We start from the raw sequence: 22069 nt of genomic DNA, 5'->3' as shown, positions 1-22069 counted from the left end.
CGTTAACTTGGTTATATCGTTAAGATCGGAGTAAACCTGAAGTTAACACAACCTAGATATACCTCACGGTATACCAAACGTTAAATCTGACACCGTGGCAGCAAGGAGATTTCCACCTCTCTATGAATATGCCTTTGAATGAGCATGACGACTATTTATAAAAGATATAGACATATATCATACTCGGCAATAGGGATAGTCAGTGGAAAGAACTTGGGACAGGTGTGTACAAAGTTACGCGCAAGACTCAGACTTGTTTTAAGCGAATTACTGAGAAGACGACCATAATTATTGGTATGAGGATACTTTTATTATGGAGTAGATTAACCATCTTGGTTAGGGGGATATTTTTTAGAGGGGAATTATGGAGGAGACTAACCATCTTGGCTAGGGGATATTTTTCTTAGAAGGGAACTATGGAGGAGACTAAACCATGCTTGGCTCGGAGGGTGCTTTTTTTGAAGGAAATTATGGAGGAGACTACCATATTGGCTTGGAGGATATTTTTTTTAGGAGGGAATTACTAAAGGGACTAAACATCTTGCCTAGGAGGATATTTTTTAGAAGGGAATAATGGAATAGACTAACCATCGTGGCTAGGAGGATATTTTTTTAGAAGGGAATTACAGAGGAGACTAACCATCTTGGCTAGGAGAATATTTTTTAGAAGGGAATTATGGAGGAGAGGAACCATCATGGTTAGGAAGATATTTGTTTTAGAAGGGATTTATTGAGAAGACTAACCATCCCGGCTAAAGGACATTTTTAGAAGGAATTTATGGAAGAAACTAACAATCTAGGCTAGAAGGACATTTTTTTAAGAAGGGAATTATGGAGGAGACGAACCATCATGGTTAGGAAGATATTTGTTTTAGAAAGGATTAATGGCTAGGAGGATATTTTTAGAAGGAAATTATGGAGAAAGCTACAACCATCTTGGCTAGGGGAATATGTTTTTAAAGGAATTAATGAGGATATTAACCATCTTGGCTAGGAGGCTATATTGTTTTTTTTCTTTTTTTGTGAAATTGTTTTATAGAAGAATATTTCATCAAGTATTAAATATCGTGACAAAGGACGAATTAGTTATAATGCAGGCTAGGGGGCTTACTTTGTTAATGAGGAAAAAGGATTTTGATATCTGAAGGAAGGAGGTTAATGGAAACATTTTCCAGATCCCAAACCATACCTGACATCGCACCCCCCTCCCCCAGCCAAAGCTAGATCCACCCCTGTTTAGGATTTCACGCTAGTTTCTGCTATAGTGAGTAGGTTTGCGTAATTGTGAAGTAAGTGCCCTTAGATTAGCCACTCATTATTTTCATGGGAATCGCCAACACTACAACAGACATTTTTGCATGACACTTAGAAATTACAGCTTTTGCAAAAGTGTAAACAATCAGTTACAGGGGATAACTTCTGTGCTTACAGGGATAGCGCAGGATTTCGGTGCTAGTGTGCTAGATCATCAGCACAGAATTGTGTGCTTAAACCATGAAATTGAGTCTATTGAGTTAGTAGTGGCTTTGTGTACTTACATGACAATGAGCTGAGCCTCCTGGGAATGTTGGAGAAGCAATTCACGGATCCGCATCTGTCTGTTGGTCTAAAAGAAAAAGAAAGATTTCAGGCGAAAAAATGGAGTGATTTATTGATGTTTAATAAAGTCGAGTTCCATGCACTTGGCAAATCAAATGAACTGAGAGTTGTACGGAAAAATGGATTGAAAGTGATCAATCTCATTACTGAAAATCACCCACCAGAATGTCAAAGGTTGGACACAATTAACAAATGTTGCAAGACTGGACTTATCACACAAACCAGGGACTAAGCGTAGAGTGGATACTGGGAAAGCTTTAAGTGTATTGTCTCCATGCATGGACAAAAGAGGGCGCTTTATAGTCAAACTAGCAGAAGCCGGAATGAGGGACACTTCACTGGTTCACTCATGCTGGTTATCGTGTATTTGGTACCAGCATTTATAAGCCATGATGGCGCCCAAACGGCCCTCGTTTATAGTTTTCTCTGTGGAGGGGGGGGGGGGGTGCTTGAGTGCAAGAAGGAGATTCTACCTTCTCGTTGAGTGTAGTGACTTCCTCCTTGCTGATCTTCCAAGGAAACTTCTCCGTGGTCTCCCCTGCTTCCTCATCCAGCATCCAGGGTTTGGACAGCTCCTTGAACCGTCTCAGGCTCTCAGTCCTTGGGCTTCTTGTTCAGGTCCGGGATGACCTCCACGTCCGAGCAGTTGATGCGGAACTTGCTGAGCATGTTGGCCATGTTCATTTTCTCCCTGTCCATTTGCTCCTTCTTGCCCGTGGTGGCAAAGACGCGCAGCTTGCATTTCTCCCAGTTGGATTTCAAGGAGATGAGGTTGGGATGAGTAGGGTCAAGCCTGGGGGTGGGGGGGGGGGTGGTGGTGGGAGGTGGGGGCTGAGGGGGGGGGGGGTTCACAAACAAAAATTATACAGAGCATTATTTCCCTTTGACATAAAGCATGTGTTTCCTTCGACATGCAGCCATCCAGAATAACCTGAGAGATCTCTGAAAGGCTCCCTGAAATGAATAGGACACTGAAACAAAATAATAAAGCCAACCAAGAACAAAACGTGTGGTGTTTTCTATTACATATAAAAAAAAAACAACTGTATGGTAGGGTAGGTAAAAATCTGTTTTTGGGGTTTGACATTTCTATAGCCTAAAAATATAGGGTAGGATGATAGTCATTGAACTTTTTTTCTCTATTTTGCATGCATTAGTTAACATGTGAATCATTCTGCACTACTGACCAACTACCTGATTCTACCTTCTCTTTGAGCATGATGACTTCTTCCTTGCTGATCTTCCAAGGAAATTTCTCCATGGTCTCCAGGCTGCTTCCTCATCCAGCATCCAGGGTTTGGAGAGCTCCTTGATGATTGTGTTGGTCTTGATCTTACCCAACCCACCAATCTAGACGGAAACCAATCAGGAAGGAAAATTTGAATGCATTTGCTCTAAATAAATTGTCAGCTACATGTAGGTCTTGGAAAAGACCAAAGTTAGCGCTGCAAAAAGCGAAAAACCTGGACAAATCTGGTTTAATGATCTTGTTATACATTTTGCAACTTTGACGTAATTTTTTAAAGACCTGCTTAAATTTTACTCAAACTGTTCATCAAAATTCATTCCGCAAAGTCTTTTTCAAGTTCTCAACTGTGAGTACACATTTCGGTACTCAAAATACTCATCGAAATATTCATTAAAATAATTCACCAGAGGTACACAAGACTTGTAAAACGGTACTCAACTAATACAAAACCTCAGGATTCATTAAAAACAAATGAATCGACTCATAAAGTAGTACTCAGTAAAAAGTAGTCTACTTGTCAAAAAAACTTACTCAACTCATACTCGACTTATCGCAGACTGCTTCACTCGTCAAGCAGACTCGACTTAAAAGACCGGAGTTATCAAACAGTACCTCAACCCATTTAAAACTGGTGTTTCAGAGTCCCTAACTTAACTCAACTAAACTCAACTTAAATAGATTCAAGTTGCAAACACGGGCAAAGTTTTTGTATTCATTTTCCATTGATTAGACGCTGGAGTCATTCTGAACGACTGCAACACTCAATCTTTGGACGACTTTTATGTGTAGTTGCTCCTCAATGTTTCAAACGTCAAACTTAATTCAACTCTTTGGAATAATTTAGTTCGGCACTTCTCTGAATGCTAGTCTGAAACGCGTGTAGTTGTCAAAAGGTACACAACTCATCAAAATGCAGAAAACTTGAGCTATCCACGCATACTCAGGTCTGACCCTGATCCCCCTCATAAGCCTACCTGCATGAGTGCCTGTGCCCCGGTTCTTAGCGTCGGGTTTGCTACCATGGCTGGGAATGCCTTGATCTTCTGAACATCCACCCATTTCTCCTGAGAGTCTGTCAGAAGCTCCATCCAATGTGGACTCTGCTCACCCTGTATGAAAGGCGGGACAAAATTTCCCCTTAAAGCTTAGCATCTATACTTTACTAAAGAAATTAATACTCTACTAAAATAATAATTAAAAATTGCCCAGTCTGCCTACCGTCAGTATTATAGCACAGAGACAGCTTTACTTAAGATAAGAAATGATTTATTAATGGCTATGGATGGACAACAGGTTTCTTTGTTAGTTTTCATTGATTTGAGTGCCGCCTTTGACACAATTAGACCACAACATTTTACTAAATACCCTCCAGAGTAAATTTGGTATTTATGGTACTGCTCTTAAAATGGTTTCATTCTTACTTGTCTGGTAGATCCCAACGACTGTTTCTATAAATGGTAATTTCTCTCAGCAATTTAACATTGATTATGGCATTCCACCAGGCTCTTGTCTTGGGCCTTTGTTATTTATTTTGTATACAAGCCCACTGTTTGACATCATTAAGACCCATCTTCCACAGGTTCATTGATATGCTGATGATACCCAGCTGTATATTTCTTTTAGCACTGACAACTCAGAAAACTCAAAGATTGTCCTTAGCAGCTATGGAGAGCTGTATTCAGGATTTACGTAACTGGTTGTTGGCTAATGGTTTAATGCTGAATGACAGCTAGTACAACTGAGTTTATGATTATTGGGACCCACAAGCAGTTGTCTAAAGTTAACCTTGATTCCATTCATGTTGGTGATTGTATGGTTACACCTGCACCCATTACTCGTAACTTAGGCTCATGGTTTGATGTACAATTGTTAGTCAATACAGAGGAAAATTAGTGAACTTACATGTATATGGAAATCTTTCCCATTCCGGAATCGGACTTTAAGCGCATTTTATTTTGTATACTTTCAGTCACTGCTCAGTTCATTGAATTTGAAAATGATTGTAGGTGATCAGGGAAAATATGGTAATCCTTACTTTTAGGACACCTCTATTTTGTACGAGTTCTGTTCAAAACTGACTTTTGCAGATGACTGTCCAGTAGTACCAAAGTGACTTTGGCAGGCTAAAGAAGTCTTTTTTCTTCAGACAAACTCATGTTAGTTATAATTTTGAAAGCACTTTCAAAGAAAATGTGACTTTCCTACCTTTTTTGCAGTTTGCCATCTCAATTGCTTTTTAAATTTATTTTCTGTTTGTCATCGTCGTCTTTAACCCCTCATAAATCAAAACCCTGCCCTCTTTCTACAAAATCAAACCTGCTGATATTCAACAGGTGTCATTGCCAAATTATCAAATGTGTCAATAAATATCAGAATGTAACTTTTGAGTGTCATTCAGCTGTTAATTTTGGTGAGTCTTTTAACCTTATAATATAGGAATGGGGTCCTAAAAAAAAGTAAGGATTACCGAAAATATTTAGTTGGTGGGTTTTTTCCAATTTGGTACAACTATAGAATGTAATATTGGCTCTTATCTGCTTTTTTTTTAGCAAATGTACTCTTCAAATGCTCTGCCTATAATGAATTGACTAATTGAAGTGTGAATAAAAAGTCTAGACGTGATGACTTACATGTACGTTATCGATCGAGTTGTCTGCTACATGAGCCTACTGCATGACTGCGGACAATAATGGGATATCATCAAACAACAGGCGGCGCCCTCTTCACAATTAACGGTGTGAAAAGTGACAATCTCATAACCCGTAAATTCCCGGTCGCATTAATTCCTTCCTAACGAAACCATTTCCCAATTCCTAAGCAAACAGAAAAACGGATAACGAAACCCACTTCCCAAATTCCTTAGCAAAAAGAAAAACGGATAACGAAACCAATTCCCATTTCCTAAGCAAAATGAAAAACGGATAACGGACTTCGAATCGAAAATCCATTCTCGACAGCAAAACGGATAACGAATAACGATTCCCACTTCCCGACTCGAAAGCAAAACGGACAACGAATAACGATTCCCCACTTCCCAAATCCTATCGAGAAAGGAATTTGGATTTCTCAATGCATGATGGGAAAATTCGGATTTAGAAACTTTTTCGCAACTTCGTCCCCAGGGATAACTTTATTTTGTAACTTTCTTTCCTGTATTAAGTACCTGTCAGTGCGTACCGCTCAACACTACGTAAACGAGATTGTATTTGACACCGTTAATTGTGAAGAGCGCCACCTGTCGTTTGGTTATCCGACATCAACATTATGGCACGTATGGATAATGTAGCGGTAGGCTAGGCCTGTACATCAGGTAAGTCTGGACTATTTACTTGTCAAAATTCAACTTCCTTTCGGCGTACTGGAAAGATTCGCATATCTGGACATTACTCAATTTTCCCTTCAGTGATTTATGCCACCATTCCTGTTTAAAACGTCCAAAAATATTGGATTTAGCAGGGAAATTTGTTACCAAAAAACTATAGTCGGAGTCCTTACTTTAGTTACCATCGCGGTAATCCTTACTTTTAGGACCCCGTTCCTATATAGGAAGGGAAAGACTCACCAAAACAGTTGACTAAATGACACTCAAAATTGACATTCTGATATTTCTTGGCACATCTGAACAATTGGCAATGACACCTTCTTGAATATGAGCAGGTTTAATTTTGTGGAAAGAGGGCAGGGCTTTGATTTATGAGGGAAATTCAGGGGTAAAAGACGACAATGACAACCAGAAAACAGACTCAAAAACCAAGAAGGCAAATGTGAAAGCTCGCTGCGATGAAAGCTCGATGCTGATTGGCTGATAAAAAATAAACATCTTAGTCCCTATTTATTTTTAGTCTGGTTCCCAAAAGATTCAGGGGTACAACTATAGAATGCAGGGCCACTTTACTCTACATCCGCGCCTCCGTACGGCTGCGTGGAGGTGTGGAGCCGCAGTCGACCTACCTCCGAAAATCGATTGCCGCAGTCGATCTACCTCCGAAAATCGATCGTGGAGTCGTGGGATCAAAATAAGGACAGCACATAAAAAAATAAAACAGCACACCGTGTAAACTCAATGGCGCCCCCAATCACCAATCAGTAGATAGATTTGTCACAGTAATTTTCTTCTCCTTTCGGGGAAGGGCAGGGTTTTAAGAAATCATCCTGCAGGGATATATAGTCTTTCAAAGTTTAATCAACTTGAACGTTACAGGGAAAATATCAGACTTTATTCAGGGGATGTTTTGGTAAAACATTCACTATGAAAAAAAAAAGTTGAGATTATTATAAAAACCACAATTCCCACATACCGCGATAATGGGGAGTCCACCTCCATTCGCACATTCCGAGCATGTCTATTTTCACAGGCATTTGAAAAGGAAGAGTTATACAACCTAAGAGACAGGACAATTTGGGAAGGTTGGCGGGCAATCTCTATTCCAAACAAGAAACGTGATAAGTACCGTGATAATACGGTGTTCCATCCTACATGCTTACTGCCACTGCCAGCATCCTATCTGAAAAAAAAACACCACGGAGACATATATAAATGTCCAGAACTCCAGGTATGGAATCTTTCTGGAGTATTTTTTAACCCTAACCCACCTCACTCCTCCAAAATCCTCCTGGCGGTTTAGGAGGATTCTAGAGGATTGAGGATGAATGGTGATTGAATCAAATGAGGATTCTGGAGGATTGAGGATGAATGGTGATTGAATCAAATGAGGATTCTGGAGGATTGAGGATGAATGGTGATTGAAGCACAAGAGGATTCTAGAGGATTGAGGATGAATGGTGATTGAAGCACATGAGGATTCTAGAGGATTGAGGATGAATGGTGATTGAAGCACATGAGGATTTTGGAGCCGGGAAGTTCCTCCATGAGGGTGAATGCATTTTGTGGCAGGACTGTCTGATGATTTTGAAGGATTTGGCGTTGGGTTATCCTTCATTTAAACACGAGTGCAAAATTTTGGGATGAGGTGGATTTTGGAGGATTGACGATGAATGCATTTTGAGGCAGGACTGAAACATTTTGAAACATTTAGGCGGAGTTGCAAAATTTTGGAGGATTGAGGATGGTTCTGAGCAAAAAGGGCCTAGGGGGTTATTAATGCTTCAATTGCATACATTGTTAGACTTTCTTTTTGTAGCTCCATGATTGTATAGTCATTCTTCCAGAACTGTAAGTGTAAGGGTTTTAAACTAAGTTCAGGAAGTATGGTCAGGCCCTACAGGCCCCATTTTTATCGTTTGTAAATTTGTCAATTTTTTGGGAAATTGTTCTCAAATTTCACAGTAATTATTGTCAACCAAATTCTTCAAACAATGCCCTTTCCAATAATAGCAGACGAAAACAATATTTGAACTAAACCTTATGAATTAGAAGGTTAAGATGTTAAAATAACTTGCTTTGCTTTGTTTCTTGAAGTTGACAGAGTTTGAAGGTTCTACCAAGGATGTCAACTGTGGAGCACATACAGGATGCAGAGCACAGTGATGACGTATCACCATGGCAACACGTATCGCTCAAGATCACTTGAATGAGATTGTACCGTACCTGACATCATTAATTGTAAAGAGCGCCACCTGTTGTTTGGTTATCGATCAACATTAATGCAGCAGATAATGCAGCGGTAGGCTATATAGGCCTGTACGTCAGGTAAGTCTGGACTATTTATTTCTCAAAATTCAACTTCTTTTCGGCGTTCTGCAAAGATTCCCATTTATCTGGACATCACTAATTTTTTCTCTACAGTGACCTATATCACCATTAAAAGGGATAATATGTCCAAAAATGTAGGATTTAGCAGGGGAAAGTTGCTACCATGGCATGCCTACTGAGAAAACATGTCAAAGGACATTTCCTAGTCTTTGTTGGTCAGTGACGTCTGAGGTATGGGAGTCTCTCCGGAGTATTTTTGAATGCTTTGCATACATTGTTGGGTAAGACCTCTTTTTATCCCTCCATGATTGTATAGTCATATAGTCAGCAGGGCCAGGGCCTATTGTTTTTAGTTCACCGCACCTACCCCAATTAACATGATTAAGAACCCAGTATCAATGCACACATATAGTGGTGTTCCCTAACGTGGCGCACTGCGACGTTTCTCCTGACTTTCCTCATGCACGGTTGCCAAACTTCTTTGTTGATAAACTTCAAATTCATTCAGTTATTACTGGTACTTTTTCAGTAGTGTTTGCCATTTTAACTTCTGTAAACAATTTCACTGTCATACAATTTTGAGCAAAATTTCAAAACGGTGGCGTTCGGAAATTCGCCAAAAATCAGCTTAGTGTTCCCTAACACAGCGCACTTGCATAAATCTTGGAAAATTCCAGGTTAACGCTAAAAAAGTTATTTAAAGTTAGCAAATTCTTAATTAATAATAAATATATCGCTACTTTACCCAACTAGAAGTATGTCAGAAAATTATTTTCTTATTTTTGGGTGAGAATATCAGTGGTGAGTTGAAGGTAGATTGTTTCTTGATTATAATTTGAGTTAGAAATGTGATTCGGGTTTGTAACTTCAGGGGTTGCCCTTCAGGAAAATCAAGTTTGGATTGATTTGGGGGTCAAAATGTCAAAGGTCAATGTCATTGGTCAAGGTCTAGGTCATTGTTTTGACCAGCAATTATCCTACTATACATGAACTTGTAATTTCACACCTTATATCAACAAACTCAGGCCGAGGGGTTTCAACAGCACCGCTATATTTTTTTAGGAAAGTTGCAGTAATGTTTATTGATTCATTCTATTTCATTAACAGCTTTGAAAATGGAGTTGAGGCCAGACAGACAGGGGGCATAGGACTGCATATTTGCTCGCAGGTCATTTTATGTAATGCATTTAATGTTAGACACTATTCGTTTGTGAACTTTTCTCCAAAAACCTGACAATGTTTATTGCCAATCGCCCTCTAATATTCAGGACCAATTTTTTTGAATTATTCTTGACCATTTATTTGGTGAACAATTTTGACCATCGTCTGACTAGAGGCGTTTGCATGTTGATATTAGTGCTCAGGCATCAAATTACGTCAGGTATCGACCACTAGTCTCGCCCCAACTTGCTCATAGTTGTATCTGTGGCATGGTTTAGCTGTATTGGCCCTTTTGGGGGAAAAAAACTTGAGTAGTGCAGGTGGGAAAATTATCACAAAAACCAAGATGACATTTTGTGTGTTTACGTTTCTAGAGTTACTTCAACAACGACGATAGGTTCAACTACAACTATGCGCAGGCCAAAGCCACAGCAGGCAGCTACAAGGAAGCACAGGAGGTAGGTTGGACTCCCGGACCCAATTTTCGTTGTTGCGCCCTCAATAGTTGGCCAGTCATGGCGCAGTGACTCGTCATGGTGCCTGAACTAGTCCTGGTGCCTTTCATTTGCAAACATCAAAAACCCAAACTACCAAGTTATTATGAAATACCTGACTGTTAGGGAATAATAGTCTCAAGCATCCTGTGAAATCACGGCACCTGGTGTGCTGTTATTTCCAAGACAAGTGGAATTTTGTATCAATTTCCACCGATGGTCGGCCCTGTTTGAGAGAGAAGCCTGACTTTCTGTCTGTTCTCATCCATATACTGTTGCCGTATACCTAAATGTAGAACAAAAAGATATTGCAATAGCTTGTTTTCCCACGTGCTGCATCTCTTTGGAATTCCTTGCTTGGTGCTTATTTCCCTCCAACCTATGATCTGTCCTGATTCAAGAGGAGTGTGGAGTGCTGTGGCCTCGTGGTTAAGGGCGTTGGATACGTGGTCTGCGGTAAAGCTGCAGGTTGTGGGTTCGAGTCCAGCCTGGGGTCATGGTGCGTGTGCCCTTGGGCAAGGCACTTTGTTACTCATTGCTTCTCCCCACCCAGGAGTAATAGGCTCTCAGCTTTGGTCCAAAAAATGGGCCACCGGTACCAGACGATCGAAAAGAGCAATGCTCATAGCGATTTTTTGAAAGGCACATCTAGAGTTGGAGAATGTGTGATAGCTTTGCAGTGTGAGTGGTGGCAGTGTTATCACTTTTGATTTTTGTTTTCAAAATTGCCGTCAATATGCTTGAACCGGATCAATTGTATGTTGTAGCAAGCATGTTTTAGCCACCATTTTAAAAAGGAAAAAAGGGATAGCACCCAAAAAGCTGCCACCGCTGCAATGCTGTCACATATTTTCTGACTAGAGGGGTGCATACCTTGCCAAAAATCACAATGAGAATTAGTCCCCTCATTTGATACTGACCAAACCCCCACACTGATGGCTTATAAGTGGGTGCCTATGAGGGCAGAGATGGTGGGGTTGATTTAGCTGCTTTGCTCCGACTTGTAGCCCTGTATATCTGGAGTGGCTTTTAGCCTTGTTCAGGGCAAATAGGCATAAAAAAACAAGTCTAAAACCCGGATGGGGATCTTTCTGTGCCTCTTAGACCACTGTTTTGGTGGGAACACTTTGTTTTACCATGATTTAATTGGAGTGGGTTTCGTTTTTCTTGTTTTGCAGATTTTTGTGCTCATTCAGAGTGAGAAGATCAAGAATGACTACACGTGTCTCTGGTTGGCAAGATGCTGTGAGTATTACCGTCAATTGTGAATGACGTTTCCTCTTCCAACTTCAAAGTTGCTAATTTTGGGAATGAATCCACCTGTTAAGCCTCAACTCATAATGTATTGACCACTCACAATTGTGACTGCACAACCAAATGTCCAACTAAAGTCACGACATGTCACGTGCATGCATTTCATGTACTGCTGTAAAATCCAGAGTGGCATTAGGGAGATGCACATGTTGCCCATGTGTGAGGTAGACTGAAGGGTCTCTAACAATGACATAACCAGCATGCAATCATCGCCCTGATCGTATATTAAGGATGTGACTTTGCATTTCATTTTGTAAACGTTAAGCAAATATTTTAAGAACCGTTTTAAACGTTTAGCCATTGACAGTGGCTTTTGCCTACCCATTATGTCTGATCTGCAGACCGTTGTGATTGCCATGATAAATCAACAATGGTTGACATAGTAAATAGCAGGCAGTCGTTGATAAAGTAAAAATGTAACTACGTGTTCCCCAAATGAAAGTACTACGGTGCTTCTAAGGTTTTGTAATTAAGTAGGTTTGAAAACAACGTTAATTATTTATGTGTGGTTATCTCCAAGGAATATCGCGTGAACAGAACTCCCTTAATAATTCTGGTTTTGTTTATGATGTTTTGGGAAATTTGTAAACGGATTTCGAAGTTTTTTTCGTTTATATACATGTAAACTTCACATTTTAGTCATACATTTGCCATGTTGGATTTGTTCTATCGTATTTTAAGCAGATTGTACGACAGAAATTCGCTACATTGAACATCCCTCTTGGCTCCCAAATATTGTACACAGTTACACTGAGCATTGCTGGCCGAAAATTGCTAAAACGAGCATCCACTGAACCGAACCATCTGTTGTGGACCCAATGTGTTTTCTTACAGCAGTATCCTATGTATTTATAACCTTTCTTTGTGTGTTTTCGTTGTTCAGACATCGTGAATCGTAAGGCCAGACTAGCCTGGGAGTTGTACCTTAAGATGGAGACGTCTGGCGAATCGTTCAGCCTGCTGTAGCTCATTGCCAACGACGGCTACAAGGTAAAACATCATCCCCTAATTTTGTATGTTTGGTCAAGATTTTGGCATTAGCCCCAAATTAGTATCTAGTCACTCAATCTAAACCTGCAGCCGATTTCACAAAACACATTTGTCACTTCGTCAAAACCCAAATCGTAGAGGAAATGTCAATCTAAATATAACACACTTGTAAAAAAGAATGCACATATCCAGACGCCACTTCAGCCGTTGTGTACAAAGTCTTTGGAGAGTCAAGAAAACTTTCCAAGTATTTCTGAACCAAATTGGAAATGTTTCTCAGTCCCAGATTCATGTTTGTGAAACATTTTTGCAATGACTGATCTTTATTGAGATGATGCGTGAAGACAAAAGTGGCGTCAGGTTGCAACATTGTTCCCACGTGTAAAATCAATGAGAATAAGTGACGAATTCAGGTCAAAAAGCGTTTGTGTCGCGAAATTGGTAAGCATGTAGAGGGCATCATAGAATATTAGAATAACCAAAAATCCCAAACTGTTAAAATATTGACTTTGGGACAAATTCATCACTTTGTCAACACGGTGGCGATATGATCGAAACTTCAGGCTTTTCATTCAAACTTCTGATTTTTTTGCTCGACCTCAAATAGTTATTGTCACGGTCTCTTCTCAATGTTTGATTTCTAACTTTTCTGTTGGTAGATGGGCCAGTTCCACTATGCGACCAAGGCTTTCGATGTCCTGGAAAGATTGGACCCCAATCCTGAATACTGGGAAGGCAAGCGAGGGGCGTGCGTGGGCGTATTCCAGCAGATCATAGCTGGTCATGAACCAAGGTGGGTGTCATCTCTGTCAATCAGCAGTGCACACTGACCAATCAGATCTCAACCTTTGGTCAGGTGACCACAGTACATCTATCAAACAGTGCGCACTGACCAATTACATCTCAATTAGTATATCACTCCGGTGCTCTACCAACTGAGCTATCCAGCCCAATGTTGGCGGTTCCCTAATTGTCAATGTCTCTGTCAAAGGGGCGCTAGTCAGAAGCCCTCAACCCGCATATGCCATGCAGCCAGGGATCACGCCCAAAGTCACGATGCAGACCTGGCAAATATCAAACGGGGATCACTCAGAGAGGATACAGCTTTTTATTACAAATTTTCATGAATACTTTTCAACTTCTTAGACCTCTAGTTCAAATTCATTTATCTCTATGGACTTTTCCTTTTTTCCCCTAAATTCTATAAACAGCTTTCATTTTCACTATTAGGTTTTGCCGTTCACTGACGTATAAACACTGTATACTCAGTGCGTTACCTCCCGAGTGAAAGTTGAAAATCACTCGGTTGGGACTCGAACCCATGACCTCCTGCTTTCTAGTGCAGACGTCTTAACCACTGGACCATCAAGCTTACAGAATTGGTTGCCTAGCCAGCCAACCAACCCTGTAAGCTCGATGATCGAGTCGTGGGTTCGAATCCCACCCAAGTGATTATTTTTCCAACTTTCACTCGGGAGGTAACACACTGAGTATACAGTGTTTATACATCGGTGAAGGGCAAAACCTAACATTGATTTACATCACCCCGACGAAAAGTCCATCTTGTTAATAGCTTTCATTTTCATGTGCACAAAACCCAGTGAAGTTCAAGCTACTATAGATTTTTGTCATTTTTTCCTCTACAGAGAAACACTGCGAGACATCCTCCAAATCTTGCACAACACCGGTAACCCACAGGTGGAATACATCATCCGTGTCATGAAGAAGTGGGCCAAGGACAACAGGGTACCAGTTTCCTGAGGTGGTCCCTATCCTATAGTCTTGAGATTGTTTAAATTTGTACATTCCAAAAAACCCTGCTTGCAAAGGGATTTTCCAAAAATAAAATAATGGAACGATACTGTTGATTAGGGGTGATTTAATTATTCTTGACGCATGGGAAATTTGCCTTGAAATATTTCTCTATTTAGCCTTGGCAAGATGGTTATGCAGGAGAAAACAACAGTTCTGGAGAGAGGCTAGTCTCTCATGGCATAAACAAAGTAGGCTTGCCTAGTTAAGCTGGACTCTGTGACTCAGTCAATGACTTGGTCAGTGACTCAGTCAACAACTCAGTGACTCGATCAGCGACTCCATGATTCAGTCAGATTCAGTCAGTGACTCAGTCAGTGACTCAGTCAACAACTCAGTGACTCGATCAGCGACTCCATGATTCAGTCAGATTCAGTCAGTGACTCAGTCAGTGACTCAGTCAACAACTCAGTGACTCGATCAGCGACTCCATGATTCAGTCAGATTCGGTCAGTGACTCAGTCAAGAACTCAGTGACTCGATCAGCGACTCCATGATTCAGTCAGATTCGGTCAGTGACTCAGTCAACAACTCAGTGACTCGATCAGCGACTCCATGATTCAGTCAGATTCAGTCAGTGACTCAGTCAACAACTCAGTGACTCGATCAGCGACTCCATGATTCAGTCAGATTCGGTCAGTGACTCAGTCAGTGACTCAGTGAGCGACTCGGTGACTCGATCAGCGACTCAGTGATTCGGGCAGTGACTCAGTCATTGATTCGGTCAGCGACTCGGTTAAGTCAGTGACTCATTGAGTGACTCAGTGGCTGTCATCAACTCAGTGACTTGGTCAGTGACTCATCGCGCAGTCAGTGATTCGGTCAGTGACTCGGTCAGTCAGTGATAATAGTGACTGACTCGATCAGTTAATACTCAGTGACTCGGTCAGACAGTCAGTCAGGCAGCATTGAAATGTTCATCATAATTGTGAATGTTCACGTCACAAATGTTGCTTACATGTAGGACAACTCTGCAAGTTTGTTTTCTTGGAGTTTCTGAGGCCTGTTTAGAGACAACTTATCGGCATGAGAATGGGCCAGGAATGGTTATTCAAGGAGGGGGGTAGTCATCTGTACGTAATGTAATTATACTAATTAATGGTTTATATTGATATGAATATACATGTACAAGTTTTCAGAGCACGTTTGTCAGGTAATTGGGGTGTAAGGTCCAGAAGGCAGGAAACAAATTGAAGATGAGTGATTTGAACTGAGCCCAATTTCATAGCGCTGCTAAGCACACAATTTCTGCCAGCAGAGCCTCTCCGTCTATCTATCACATTGTCAATACTATATTTTTTTCATGTACAATATTGGGAAAGAATGTTGCAACCTGATGCTGCTTTTTCTTCATATCATCTCAATAAGGTCATTCATTTCAAAAATGATGATAAGACATGAATCTGGGACTGAGAAATACTTAAGAGAAATTTTCTTGACGCTCCATAGACTTTGCACACAACCGCTGAAGTGGCGTCAGGTTGCAACATTCTTTTCCAATATTGTGTGATATTCTGACTTCATTTCTTTATTTCATCTGTAAAAACATTAAATGTTTACTGCCTTTCTTTAAAGGGAAGATACAAGATTTGCAAATATCACAAAACGAAATGATCAAATTATCGCAAAATACCTTACTGGATTGTTGGGGAATGACAGTCTAAAGCATCCTGTGAAATCGTGGCTCCTGATGTGCTGACATTTTTAAGAAAAATTGTACTTTTCCAACGCTGGTCGGCCGACCAGCATTGGAGAAAACTGGCTATTTTTCAAAAATTGCTCCGAATTTTTCATAATTAGTTATTCCGCATTTTCTTTGCAATTGATTACACACCTGTGAAGAGGTACAAGTCTGCTAGACTGATTCTCTGACCTTACAATTCCCCAAAGTCTATTAATTGCTCCGTTTTATCTTATAAGTGGGGTCACCAGACTGCAAATACATGTCTGGTTTTCTTGGCTTTTCCAGCATCTACAAGCCCAAATGCGAAAAAAGTCATTTTAACAATATTTGCTATAACATACTAATCCTCCAAATCCATTTATTTCTGAAAATTGCAGCAAAAGCAAATGTTGTACATTCCCTTCAAGTCCGATAAATCTTATCTTGCAGTGTAAATATTGTGTAGGTGAATTTTAAAAGTAAATGTTACTTTAAGGATTGTTGAAATGCTGTGCATAGTTTTTTGAATAAAGAGATATTAAATCATCACAATAAATAAAAGTGAAAAAAAATACCTGTTTGTTATTGATTTGTTTGTTTTCTTGGTAGTTTGTTTGGGATTCCTGAAAACAAAACTTAATTCAATTTATTTAAAAGATAAGTTTAGTAAATTTATGTTTGGGCATAGGGCTATAAAAAGTTGGGAAGGTAAAAAAAAAAAAGAATAATATAATTTCAATTTGAAAAAAAGTAATATAATTTCAATTTGTTTAAAAGTAAGCTCAGTCAATTCATTTTTGGGAAAGAAAAAAAAGGGAAGACAATTGAACAACAATACTATGGTGGGACTCGAACCTGAGTCGCCAGATTGGGAGTCCTACGCCGGTCCAGCAGACCATTGTCGCACTTAAACAAAGCTACAGTTCTGCTTTATCATAACCGTAAGATAGGCTTATCGTGGCTTTTCACGTTGACGCCCATGCACGCTTAGACGTAAAACACAGTCTGACGATGTAAAACATTCGTTTGATTTTTGGTGTAGCTGTTCTAATTGATCTAAATTTAATTGGAAAAGGGTAAAGGGTGTCAACTGAACTAAAATTGTGAACTTCAATGAAATAAAACTCGTACAATCCTTGGTTTCAGTACGAAACACACGTGTTCAACGGATGCAGAGAAGCCTATTTCTTTTGTTAAATTCCTTTGGTGGATCTGGCGTTAACAATAAAATGTTTCCATTGAGGGAAAAGGATTAAACGCCGCGATCTTTTTTCACGCTTGAGTGCCTCTGAATGGGGAATATTGAAGCGGAAAATCACGATTTACTGCACTTAGGCAGCATTTTATACCCACATTATGATACTTTTTGAAGAGGAAATTGCATACTGAATACATCTATAGTTTCAAAATTCAAAAATTCGCCGTATTTAAAAAGTCGAGGAAATTTTTTTGGAAAAATTTCACCAAAACTTTCCTCATCCTAACGTAGGCGGCGCTATATATATATTTCATTCTCAGTGCGCGCATTGTTAGCGCGATAGCCGCCGCCCGATCTGTGTATCACCCGTTTACCCAATCTTATTTTAGCATCACAATTTCAATTTATCTCACGAATTAAATTTGAATAGGTCTACAACTAAAACAATAGATAATTAAAGTCAGTGAAAAAAATACAATCCGAATAAAAGTCAACTTTAATGGAACAAAAGAGACGCGTATAAGGATATTAATAAAAGGGCCCCGGTATACACATGAGCAAGAGGGAGGCGGGAATTTTTTTGTCGTATGAGATGGGGGGGGGGGGAGGGGGAACAAGCGAAATATATTTATTAAAAGTCGTAAGTGGAAAATGTTTTTTAAATAAAAGGGCTATAAACTGTACATGTATACAAAACAGGCAGCCAGCCCCGCCCCCATCCCCTTGCAATGCCATACACACACGCTAATGCGCTAGCCAACTCTGGATACGGTGCACGTGCGAGAATGAAATATATATAGCGCCGCCTACGTTAAGATGAGGAAAGTTTTGGTGAAATTTTTCCAAAAAAATTACCTCGACTTTTTAAATACGGCGAATTTTTGAATTTTGAAACTATAGTTATATTCAGCATGCAATTTCCTCTTCAAAAAGTATCATTATGTGGGATAAAATGCTGCCTAAGTGCTGTAATTCGTGATTTTCCGCTTCAATATTCCCCATTCAGAGACACTCAAGCGTGAAAAAAGATTGCGGCGTTTAATCCTTTCGCCTCAATGGAAACATTTTATTGTTAACTCCAGATTCAACAAAGGAATTTAACAAAAGAAATAGGCTTCTCTGCATCCGTTGAACACGTGTGTTTCGTACTGAAACCAAGGATTGTACGAGTTTTATTTCATTGAATTTCAGGATTTTACTTCAGTTGACACCCTTTACCCTTTTCTAATTAAATTTAGATCAATTAGAACAGCTACACCCAAAATCAAACGAATGTTTTACATCGTCAGACTGTGTTTTACGTCTAAGCGTGCATGGGCGTCAACGTGAAAAGCCACGAAAAGCCTATCTTACAGTTAATTAAGTAGAACTGGTTGAGCATTTGAGTGCGTTAATGGTCTTGTGGACCGGCGTAGGACTCCCAATCAGGCGACTCAGGTTCGAGTCCCACATTATTTTATTGTTACTTAATTTCCTTCCCTTTTTTTCCTACATTCCCGAGACATAAATTGACTGAACTTATGTTAGAAAAATTGAAGTGTTGTTTTCAGAATAAAATAGAATTAAAAATATAAAATATTCTTTTTTTATATTGTTTATTCCTCCATGATTGGATCAAGAAATTCAAAACTATGGGAGAGACAAGTTTAGAAATAACACAGTGTTTCCTGAAAAGCAGTTAAAATTTTATTTCTTTCAACTCCAAAGTAACAGTCTATATGAATTTAACTTAACACAGAGTTATCACTGACTATGGTATTCTCGAACTAGTTGCAGAGCATTTTGTTACACAAAATAAAACAATCATATTTAACCAAAACATTTCACGCATGTCAGTACTGCATGCGTACAGTTTTACAAACAAATGATAAGGACTAGTAACTGGGTTTTGGCATTAAAGATGACTCATTGTCCAAAATCAAGTATTTTTTTCAAAATCAAAAAAAATATATAATTAATATTCTCCGGAAATGTAGTGTGTTAAAGCGCTCAAGATACTGGCGATCTTGAGTCAACTTTCATGACAAAAAGCAATGCAATCGGTTTCGAGAAGATAACTCAAGAAGTACTTGGTGCATTAATTTGAAATATTGCATAACGATTCAACCTGATATATGTATCAAATCTCTTGAATTTGTATATCAATTGTTGACCAATAATAAAAAATATACACAAGACAATGTGGCATGTAAGCGCGCAAAATACAAGGCGAATTTGAGTCAATATGTTTATGGAACAAAAACAACACACTCGTTGTTGAGACGACTTTTCAAGAAATGCTTGTTGTATTGGACTGAAATCAAATCTCCTGATAAGTTATCATACACAACACATCACTTGCGAATTTGGAGAGAAACCGTCAAAAATATAATTAATATACTCCGGAAATGTAGTGTGTTAAAGAACTAGCTAGCTACAAATAACTGGAGATTTTAGTCAACTTTCATGACACAAAACAACACACTCGGGGTTCCAGAAGCCACTCAAGAAATACATATTTGCATGAAATCGACATTTAATAAATTGATTAAACATACAGATGATTGAACAAATCTGTTGAATTTAGTGAGGAATCGTCAAACCGAGAGCGTTTTTGTGTCATGAACTTGAGGCATGGTTTTTCGTGTTGACAATACTTTTGTACTTACGTACACAGTACAGTGGTGACCAATAGCGCGCCCTCTTGTGAAAGAAAAATGAAAATGACATAAATTGGCGGGATTTTCTCCGTGTTTCCCCAGTACATTATTTTGGTTATATTGTTTTTATTGTCGGACGATCCCACTCCAAATTCAACAGATTTGTGATATATGTTACCTTTAATCACAATACGAAATATCGATTCAATGCAACACGCATTTCTTGAGTTATCGTCTGGAAAACGAGTGTGTTGTTTTTGAACTATGAAAGTTGCATTCATGCTTTCAGTTTAAAGACAGAACATTCTTTACGATGGTGACCACTATTTGTGTAGCGCGCCCTCTCTTGAAAGAAAATTAAGTTGAGTTAAATTTGGCAGGTTTTTCTCCGTTTTGACATAAATCGGTAAAATGAATTTTAATCTTAGAATTAAGTGTAGAAATTGAGTATTTTTGTGTTGATTTACGCTGGGGGGGGGGGGGGGGGGGGGGGGCAGCACCCAAAAGGGGCACTTGCAAACCAAAAGGGGCACTTGGGGGGGGGGGGGGGGGGGCTTGTACCATCTTCCAACATAGGGGGCGCTCTTCAAAACCAATGATTATTATGCTAAACATATATTATGTGCCCATTTTCAGGGCGTCTTGTATGGGATTTGGGACTTTGTTTTCATATTCCTCGTTTATATCAAAAATATCTCTACCATTATGGGATTGGGAAATGGTTACTTCTAAGAAATACTAAGATACTTTAAGGGCATTTTTTATTTATCTCGAGGGGGCACATTTATGGCCGCAAAAGGGGCACTTGGGAAAATCTGGGGGGGGGGGGCAAACGCCCCCCCCCACAGCCCCCCCCCCCCCCCCCCCACAGTTCCGCCGCCCCTGTGGTGCAGTTGACCAACGAACTGACTAGGAAGTCGAGAACCAGTGTAAGCGATTACAAGAGTCCTCCAAAACCAGCGTCAAATTGCGACGAACCAATCCATGTACAACATGAAAACAAAATCGGGACAATTCCTTTTCTTAATTTTCATTTTCATATTAGGGTCACATCAAATGAAAAAATAAATAAAATAAAAACATGAAAAAGAAGTAGTCAACAAAATACTAAAATGAAACATAAACACTCAAATTAGTCGACCACACATTAATTTCTAATCATTGGATTCTCATTGTTTCAAGTCACTATGTAACATTTTTGATGTAAGAGACAATACATGTAAAGTTCACATGTATAAAATTATTTACTACGTAGCCGCGCTGACAATTATATGAATCTTCGAGAATGAAAAATTTGACATGTTTACAAAGAAGATTTAACTGTCACTAACATTATTATTGGAACCCAACAAATCTCAACAGATTTTTGTTGAAGGACACATTAGGGTTTGAATCCAGCTGCTGGCCATATGCTGTGTCCTTGGGCAAGCCACTTTACCCCACTTGCCTCTCTCCACCCAGAGTATAAATGGTTCCAGCATTAGCTGGGGAGTAACCTGCGATGGACTGGCATCCCATCCAGGGGGAGTAGAAATATTCTTGTTTCATGCTACTGAAACTGGAGATAAATGCCAGCCTGATGGGCCACATTGGCTTGTGACAGACTGAACTTACATCGAGGTACATGCATCATGGGTAGTTATGCATAATTGTTAGGAACTTACAAGTTAGGGATCTCTTATACACGCACACCTTGCAGAAAAACTGCAAAAACATTCTTACTTTTAAGTTCGACAAATCACTCTGTCGCCCACTAAAAGTAGGCAACAGATCATTCAGAGTGAAAAAAAAATACACTTAGATTGAAAAAAAAAGTTTGAATAGATTTTTCTCTGTCAGAGTCTCAGGTGTAAAGAAAAGAAGAAATTTCACTCCGAGAGAAATATGGGAAAGAATGTTGCATCCTGACGTCATTTTTCCATCATATATTATCTCAATGAATCAGTCACTGCAAAAATGTCCAAAAGACATGAATCTGGGACTGAGAAACGTGAGCTCAATTTTGTTAGAAAGTGGTCTTAGACTCTCCATAGACTTTGTGCATAGCCAAAGAAGTAGCGTCTGGATACTGCATTCTTTCCAAAAGCGTACCATTACTACTACCTTGGGTTTTAATCTCGGGTTTAACACGTTTTCTCACAAATGCCATCCAGAAAAGGAAAAATAGGGATTGATTTCCCTACTGCCTTTATACATTGAGTGTCAACTGTACATAAAGTTCAGGGATAACTACACAAGTAAAAAAAGAAAATACTAGTAAAATAAAGACCATCAATCTCGACTTGAGACAGTTTTAG

The 22069-nt window shown here is 39.5% G+C and overlaps 1 protein-coding gene and 1 long non-coding RNA gene across 3 annotated transcripts; one reads left to right on the top strand and one right to left on the bottom strand.

Annotated features, from left to right (window-relative positions):
- Positions 1-2909: 2909 nt before the first annotated feature.
- LOC119739450 lies at positions 2910-5716 on the bottom strand. Of its 2 annotated transcripts, none has more exons than XR_005272574.1 (3): positions 5479-5716; positions 3823-3957; positions 2910-2949 (listed from the first exon to the last, which is right to left on the bottom strand). It is a non-coding gene; the product is annotated as an uncharacterized LOC119739450 (long non-coding RNA). The 2 variants fall into 2 exon arrangements; XR_005272575.1 differs by lacking the exon at positions 5479-5716 and adding an exon at positions 4751-4835.
- A 6726-nt stretch (positions 5717-12442) lies between these two features.
- On the top strand, positions 12443-14353 carry LOC119734081 (intraflagellar transport protein 56-like). Its single transcript, XM_038207448.1, has 3 exons — positions 12443-12460; positions 13120-13253; positions 14107-14353. Exons 2-3 carry the CDS (start codon positions 13120-13122, stop codon positions 14219-14221), a joined length of 249 nt encoding a protein of 82 aa, XP_038063376.1. The 5' UTR covers positions 12443-12460; the 3' UTR covers positions 14222-14353.
- The last annotated feature ends 7716 nt before the right edge of the window (positions 14354-22069 follow it).

Source organism: Patiria miniata, unplaced genomic scaffold (assembly GCF_015706575.1).
Source record: "Patiria miniata isolate m_02_andy unplaced genomic scaffold, ASM1570657v1 HiC_scaffold_10, whole genome shotgun sequence".
NCBI classification, from domain to species: domain Eukaryota; kingdom Metazoa; phylum Echinodermata; class Asteroidea; order Valvatida; family Asterinidae; genus Patiria; species Patiria miniata.
This window is presented reverse-complemented; position numbering and strand designations above follow the sequence as displayed.